This window comes from Rutidosis leptorrhynchoides, chromosome 7, assembly GCF_046630445.1.
Source record: "Rutidosis leptorrhynchoides isolate AG116_Rl617_1_P2 chromosome 7, CSIRO_AGI_Rlap_v1, whole genome shotgun sequence".
Lineage (NCBI taxonomy): Eukaryota > Viridiplantae > Streptophyta > Magnoliopsida > Asterales > Asteraceae > Rutidosis > Rutidosis leptorrhynchoides.
This window is the reverse complement of record NC_092339.1, coordinates 152462130-152471028: the sequence shown is the minus strand read 5'-3', so window position 1 is coordinate 152471028 and position 8899 is coordinate 152462130. Positions and strand designations below refer to the sequence as shown.

Below are 8899 nucleotides of genomic sequence, written 5' to 3'. Positions count from 1 at the left end.
TGCTTGTAGAGGTAGCCAATGGGAAACTTGAGAAAGTTGACCAAATTAGCCGAGGAGCTATTATCAATATAGCTGGTGTGGACTTCGAGATTGACTTGATACCCATTAAGTTGGGAAGTTTTGATGTTATTGTCGGTATGGACTGGTTGACCAAGATAAGGGCCGACATTATCTGTGGAGATAAAGCTCTTCGTATACCACAAGGAGATGGTGAGCCACTGATCATTTACGGAGAGAGATGTAAATCGAAACTGAATCTTATTAGTTGCGTGAAAGCGTAAAAGATTATGAAGAAGGGGCGTCTTGCTGTTCTAGCACACGTGAAGACATTAGAAACCGAGGTGAAGTGAACGATGTTCGAATTGTGAATGAGTTTTCCGATGTCTTTTCGGAGGAATTGTCTGGATCACCGCCACCGAGAGCAGTAGAGTTTCAGACCGACTTAGTACCAGGAGCTGCACCTGTAGCTCACGCACCTTATCGACTCGCACCTTCCGAAATGCAGGAGTTGCAAAGCCAATTACAAGAACTGCTAGATCGTAGATTTATCCAACCAAGTTTCTCGCCTTGGGGCGCACCTGTTTTATTTGTGAAGAAGAAGGACTGATCCTTCCGTATGTGTTACGACTACCGTGAACTCAACAAATTGACGATTAAGAATCGGTATCCACTCCCACGAATTGACGATCTTTTTGATCAACAACAAGGATCGAGCGTTTACTCAAAGATCAATTTGCGATCCGGTTATCACCAGTTGAGGGTGAAGGAAAGTGATGTGATGAAGACTGCATTCCGAACCCGTTATGGTCATTATGAGTTCCTCGTGATGCCATTCGGATTAACCAATGCACCTGCTGTGTTCATGGACCTCATGAATCGTGTCTGCAAGCCGTACCTGGATAAGTTCGTTATCATCTTCATAGATGATATCCCCATCTACTCTAAAAGCGAAGAAGAACATGAACAACATCTTCGATTAGTGCTTGAACTCTTGAGACAAGAGCAACTTTATGCGAAATTCTCCAAGTGTGAATTTTGGTTGAAGGAAGTCCAATTTCTGGGTCATGTTGTGAGCGACCAGGGTATCAAAGTTGATCCCACCAAGATTGAAGCTATCAGCAAGTGGGAAACCCCCACTACTCCGACGCACATTCGCCAATTTTTAGGCCTCACCGGTTATTACCGAAGATTTATTGAAGGTTTCTCTCTGATTGCGCGTCCTTTGACCGCGCTGACTCACAAAGGGAAGAAGTTCATTTGGGAACCTGAACAGGAATCTGCATTTCAAACCTTGAAGAAGAAGTTAACCACCGCACCTATCTTATCACTTCCTGGAGGCAGTGACAATTTCGTCATTTATTGCGATGCTTCGAAGAGTGGTTTTGGTTGTGTACTGATGCAACGCACAAAGGTTATCGCTTACGCCTCTTGCCAACTGAAGATTCACGAGCGAAATTACACAACGCACGATCTCGAGCTTGGAGCCGTCGTCTTTGCATTAAAGCTGTGGAGACACTATCTTTATGGAACAAAGAGCACTATTTTCACCGATCATAAGAGCCTCCAACACATTTTTGATCAGAAGCAACTGAATATGAGATAACATCGATGGATCGAGACGCTGAACGACTATGACTGTGAACTTCGTTATCACCCTGGCAAGGCCAATGTTTTAGCTGATGCTTTAAACCGAAAGGAGAGGACGACACCTCTTCGTGTTCGGGCTCTGAACATCACCATCTATTCAAATCTCAACAGCCAGATCCGAGTAGCCCAAGATGAGGCTCTCAAGAAGGAAAATATATCTCATGAACACCTGAACATTCTTGTCTCTCAATTCGAGGTTAGGGAGACTGGACTCCGATGTTATGCCGGAAGAATTTGGGTACCTTGTTATGGAGATCTACGAAACTTTATACTTGATGAAGCCCACAAATCAAGATATCGATTCATCCCAGAGCGGGCAAAATGTACCACGATCTTAAAGAACAGTATTGGTGGCCTAATCTTAAGAAGGACGTTGCAACTTATGTTGGTAAGTGTTTGACTTGTTCGAAAGTTAAAGCCGAACATCAAAGACCTTCTGGGTTACTTCAACAACCGGAAATCCCGCAATGGAAGTGGGAAAGGATAACGATGGACTTCATTACTAAGTTACCAAAGACGGTGGGCGGATACGATACCATCTGGGTTATTGTTGACCGCCTCACTAAATCTGCACACTTCTTAGCCATGAAAGAGACGGATACGATGGAGAGACTTGCTCAACTATACATCAAGTAAGTTGTATCTCGTCATGGTGTACCTTTATCGATCATCTCAGATCGCGATCCCCGTTTTGCTTCCAGATTTTGGCGTTCTTTACAAGAAGCCATGGGAACCCGTCTCGACATGAGTACTGCTTATCACCCACAGACCGATGGTTAGAGCGAATGCATAATTCAGACTTTGGAGGACATGTTGCGTGCATGTGTCATTGATTTCGGAAAGGCTTGGGAAAGGCATTTGCCGCTAGCCGAATTCTTTTACAACAATAGTTATCATTCGAGTATTAATGCTGCACCTTTTGAAGCATTGTATGGCCGCAAGTGCCGTTCTCCTATTTGTTGGGCTGAAGTAGGCGAAACGCAAATTACTGGACCCGAGATAGTCCATGAAACAACGGAGAAGATTTGCTCAGATTCAAGCAAGACTTAAGACGGCCCGTGATCGTCAAAAGAGTTATGTAGATCGTAAACGTAAGGACTTTGAATTCAACATTGGTGACCGTGTAATATTGAAGGTTGCACCTTGGAAAGGCGTGATTCATTTTAGAAAACGCGGAAAGTTAAACCCGCGATACATTGGTCCTTTTGAAATTTTGGAACGTGTTGGACCCGTTGCTTACCGGCTAGATCTTCCAACTCAATTGAGCTCAGTTCACCCTACTTTTCATGTATCAAATTTGAAGAAGTGCCTTGCTCCACCGGAACTTATCATACCATTGGAGGAACTTACAATTGATGACAAACTCCACTTTGTGGAAGAACCTGTCGAGATTATGGACCGTGAGGTCAAAGTTTTGAAACACAACAGGATTCTGATCGTCTGAGTTCGAGGGAATGCCAAACGAGGACATGAGTTTACTTGGGAGCGAGAGGATCAAATGATGCAGAAGTACCCTTACCTTTTCCCAGCTCCTCCATCTCCCTCAGCTTAAAATTTCGGGACGAAATTTTCTTTAACAGGTGGGTAATGTATCGACCCTGGAAATTCCAACTTTTAATTAATAATGTTTATTATTAATACTTGTGATTCAATGAATGTATGTTATATGTTATTACATTTACTTGTTACCATGATTGACTTTAAATGCCCGACACGTCTTTGTGATACACGAACTTTTCACGAATAATATTTAGAATATTATTTACATTCATGATTAAGTTTTATTAATCACTTTTGATTAACTAAGGTTACTAGTTAATTACTTGGGCTTTATTGGATTAGTTTGTTAATTACTTGAACTTGAGCTTTCATTAATGTTAATGGACTTAAAAGCCCACCCTACTTATCTTAATGGACTAATTAGCCCAACAATATGTTAATGATGCTTTAAGGCTTAATCAAGATTAATTAAGTGTAAGGAATCTAGTTACTAGTATAGTTACACCATGTTCCAACACCAACTTGCTTTATTACCATTTTTGGAGAGCATCTTCACCTTTACATGCAAGTAACTAGTAGGTTTTTCCCTTCCCCTTCTCCTTGTGCAAACCGTCGGCCAAGAGGGCTTTTAGGGAGAGTTTAAAATTTATTTTTGGTTACTTATTCATTTGTTCTCATTCACTTTTCACACACACAAACATACTTCTCTTTTTTCTCTCATTTGCTCTCAAATATTGTAAGTAACATGAGTCTTTCTTCTTCCTTTTTCTTATCCAAAAACCTAATCATAAATCATCATCATTACTTGTCTTTGTTTGTTGATTTGTTACTTGTTCTTAGTTGTTGTTACTTACTAGTTATTAAGAATCAAACTCTTTAGTTTGTTCTTTATTTTATCTTGTTCATGCAAGAACATACAAGGACCAAAACTTTCTAGTTTATGTTCTACACTTAATGTTTTAAAAGATTGTAAGTTCATGAGTTAAAATCATACTTGAGTTCTTGTTGTAAACTTAAAGTTTACTTTTTTAAAGATCAAAGCCTTGGCTTGAATCTTTAAAGTATGAACAACCATGAACTTGTCACTTTTAAACTTAGTTTATTTCTTCATTTCCTTGCATTTTCAATTCGTGATTTGTGGTAAATGGTCAAGTATTACAAGTTGATCTTGATCTCATATTTTCTTGAACTAAAGTTAACTTTATAAGTTCAAGAACATGGAAGTATAACTTTCTAGTTATAACTTCAAATACTTATGAAAAATCTAAGTTTCTATAGCTTATGGTCTTCTAATTTTGTTATAAACAAGAGCTTGTAAGCTTACATACACTTTACTAGATGAAAATCTAAGTTTTATAACTTATGGTTTCATTAAAGTAAAGATTCAAGTGTTATTACTTAGGATCTAACTTAAGAACTTTAGATCTAGACTTTTGGGTCTAGGATCTTCAAGATCAAACTAAGAACTATGTTCTACAACTTAAGATCTTGATTATTTAGTTTACTTTCAAGTTTGTAGCTTAATATTACTTTTAGAGTTCATGTATGTGTCGGATCTAAGATCTTGATGTAACTTTGGTTCATCAAACTACTTGCAACACTTAATTGAGTTGTGCTACTTATCTTAGACTTACACTTGTGTTATTATGGTCAAAACTTGGTAAAGATGATGTAAACACATCAACGGGTTGTACAGTTGAAGCTATATGCATCAAGGATGAGAACCGTGATGAACATCAAGCACCAAGAACCCACTGAAACACACTGTTTACTATTTTCTGGAACTGATCAGAATACCTGGCCTACTGTAAAGTTTATTTTCAGTTAGCTCTATTCGAGTAGATAATTTTTCGTTTAAGACTCGTCTTAATCCGTATTACGGTTTATGATCTATGGCCCTCCGAACGTCACTATGTCCTTTTAACGTTGTGCTGAAAATTCTGATCTACTCGCACTTAAACCATTGCCATGGTCAAACGAAGACGAGTTTGATTCTAAAGGACTCATATACGGACCCATTGCCACTGGTCCCACCTCAATTCAGTTTGTATAGAGGCCGTGGCGACTGATCGAAGTCAGCCTTTGTTTTAAACTCTTTTCTAAAATGAAACTTACTTTATACTTTTTGTTTGATGATGAATGATAATGATACTTAAGACCTAATTTACATACATTTAAACCTATTGGGACGATTTACTGACTTAGTAACTTTTGACTTAGGTTGAGGACTTTTCGGACCTACATACTTGCTTACTTTTCCCGAGTCAACTTTACTACTACTTTTCCACTGTGAGTTATAGCATCCGTTTTTACTTTAACTATTTTGGGAATTGAGAATGCATGCGCATTTTATGTTTTATATACTAGGCACGAGTACTTAAACTTTATATATGTGTGGGTTATACAACGGCATAAACTTTCCCCTTAGCTCGGTAACGTTTAGTCATTGGTCTTTGAACCGGTGAACGCGAATCTTAGATATGGATCCATAGGGTTTGACATCCCCACTCGGGCTAGTAGCGCTAGCATTTAACGGGTGTTTAATACTTCGTAAACATACGCACTCGCCAAGTGTACTTTCAGGGGGTTATAAACGTTAAGTTAGTTACCAAGTGCCCACGGTTAAACATATACTTTACATACTCTTTTGAAACGCTGTTGAAGCACTGAAATCTATTGGCCTATCTTACATACTGTTATACTTAAACTATAGCTTACCAACCTTTGTGTTGACATTTTTAAGCATGTTTTTCTCAGGTGCTCAAGGTTAGCCACTTCCGCTGTTGTACTAGTCTTGCTGATTAGCCACCCGCTGCCTTGTTAGAGTTGTTACCGCATGAAACATTTTATCTTGCATTCAAACTTTATTACTGTTGAACAATGATTTGTAACGACCTAAGGGTCACGTACTATTATTACTTGCTTCCGTTCATAGAAGCATACTTTTGGTTGTAAAACAATTGACGTTGGTTATGACGTCACCTTTTATCATGAATGCAAACTTGTTTTGAAAACGCATATAGTGTTTAACCTTGTAATGATCATGTTGTTGATGATTTATACACGATGGTTTTGTACGGGGCATCACATCGCGCGACTCTTGTTAAATCAGTGTTAAATAGTCGGGCTACTCTTGTTAAATCGGTGCTAAATAGTCTTCCGTTGTACTTCTTCTCGCTTTTTCGTGCCCCGCCTTTTATGATAAGTAAACTTGAAAGTGTGAGACGTTCTTTTTTTTGTGGCGGGTCGGGGAAAAACTCTAACATTGCTTGGGTAAAGTGGGATGAGGTGCTACTACCTTTCGGGGAGGGGGAGGGGGTTTAAACTTGGGTTCTTTAAAATCAAAAAATTTATCTTTGATTGGCAAGTGGTGGTGGAGGTTCAAAACCGAAACTTCCTTTTTGTGGGTCAAAGTTATTTCGAGCATTTATGGGTCATCGGAGGGGTTGGGTGAATTTGATAACAATTCATGTTCCACAAATAATTCTACTTGGATGAATATAATAAAAACAGGTGCGAAGATTGATGACATTGGTGTTTCATTCTCAAAGTCTTTCGTTAAAGTCATTGGAGATGGTTCGGGTACTTCCTTTTGGTTCGATACGTGGATAGGTGATGCTCCTTTGTGTATTAAATTCAAGAGATTGTTCAAGCTTGAATCAAATCCTAACGCGACGGTTGCGGATCGATGGGTATGGAACGGCTCTACATGGGATGGTAATTGGGAATGGTTGCGTTCTCCAAGTCGGCGTACAGGTTCTGAGTTCTCGGCATTGGTGGTTCTACTACGTGGGTGTCAACTTATTCCGGATAAAAGATATTCTTGGCGTTGGGAAGGCTCGAATAATGGGCTTTTTACAACAAAAAGACTCTCTTCCTTATTAGACTCAAAGTTACTAATGGTTGGTCCTAATGGGGTAGAAACTTTGCGAAATAATTTGGTTCCGAAAAAGGTAGAAATTTTCATTTGGAGATCGAGGAAAAAATGTATCCCAACTCTAGTGGAGCTTGATAAACGTGGGATTGATCTCCATTCCGTTCGTTGCCCACTTTTTAACGACGGGGTGGAATTGGTTGGCCATGCTTTGCTCTTTTGTAAAAGTGTCTTCGATATTTGGGAAAAAGTCTTCAAATGGTGGGGTGTAATTGTGTTCTCTTCGGCTAGTGTATGTGAGATTCTTCAAGGATGTTCAAACGTGTCAATGACGGATTCGGGTCACAAAATTTGGCAAGTGGTTCTTTGGATTTGTTGTTATCTCATATGGTGGAATCGAAATCAAACGGTCTTCAATAAAAAATGTTGGACCTCTCCGGTTGCATTATTTGAGATTCAAAGTAAATTCTTCGAATGTGTTATGAAAAGATGCAAGACAAAGCGTATCGATTGGCACTCTTGGCTACATAATCCCCAACCTTTTGTTTTGTAATTATTCGTGTACTTTCACATATATATGTTAGCTTACATCTTGTTAGTTAGCATATAGTTTGAGATGTAACATTTGCGTTGTAACTTTTGCGAGTTTGCTAATAAAATTGTTGTTTTTCAAAAAAAAAAAAAAAAAAAAAAGATATTCTATTTATTAGATATTTAGGTAATTTGTGTTACCTTTTTAGATTGTTTACCATTTTAAGACTTATTTTTTAATAAATTTATAAATTCTACATAAGAAACAATGTTAAAAGCTATAACTAAATTATTTTTTCAAGGAAGCGAAACTGAAATTGAATAAAGATAATGGTTATATTATTAGTACTCATGTTATCGATTTTGACAAAAAATAAGTGACGTCTATGTGTTTCTTAGTACAATTTTGACACCCCGTTTGACGATTTTAGGGCAGTAGTCAAGCATGTAACGAACAGTTTCTTGAATGTGAAAGTGATGTGGTGAGTTATGATTGGTCCAGAGTTTTTCTCAAATTTTAATTTTGTCAAAAACATGTCACTTGGGTAATATTAGAAATTAATATGTGATAAAAATGACATATCCATTATTAAATATTAACGTGTGTTTCTTTGGTTGTTTGCATATTTTTGATTTATTTTTCAATAAATTTATAAAAGGTTAAAGTTACAATAGGCTATATACTTTATGCAAATGTTTCGATGTCGCCCATATACTCATTTTCTTCTCATGTCAGCTATATACTTTCAAAAAGTGTACCGATGTCGCCCACTATGCCTTTTTTTACCTGTAACGAAACAATTAATGACGTGGCTTCTAAGTAGTCATGACACGTCGGTGATATATCAAAACAAAAATTGAAAGTATATAGCCTAAATCGGAACACAACTGAAAGTATATGACCTATTTGTAGCCATATAATATGAAAAAAATTAAATAATTAACTTTACCGGTTCAACAGGTAACCGGTAACGAAAAGTTGTTCTTAATTAAGCAAATGATGGCTTTGAAGTATCATGATGGGAATTCTATTACAGATCACTTGAATGCATTTCAGGGTATTATAGATCAGCTTGCAGGAATGGATATCATATTTGAGGATGAGGTTCAAGACCTTTGGTTACGTAGTACATTACTGGACTCTTGAGAGACCTTTAGGACATCATTTTCCAACTCTGCACCTAATGGTACTATCACCATGGAATTGGCTAAGGGTAGCCTGTTGAATGAAGAGATGAGAAAAAAATCACTGGGTTCCTCTTCACAGTCAGATATATATTGGTCACTGAAACGAGGGGGAGAAGTCATAGCAGAGGTCAGGGTAAAAGAGACAATTATCATAGCACC

At 38.0% G+C, this 8899-nt stretch overlaps 1 protein-coding gene across 1 annotated transcript; it reads left to right on the top strand.

Moving 5' to 3' along the window:
• Positions 1-6213: 6213 nt before the first annotated feature.
• On the top strand, positions 6214-8699 carry LOC139859696 (uncharacterized). Its single transcript, XM_071848476.1, has 4 exons — positions 6214-6420; positions 6516-7382; positions 7984-8034; positions 8610-8699. The coding sequence occupies exons 1-4, from the start codon at positions 6214-6216 to the stop codon at positions 8697-8699; spliced, it is 1215 nt and encodes a 404-aa protein (XP_071704577.1).
• The last annotated feature ends 200 nt before the right edge of the window (positions 8700-8899 follow it).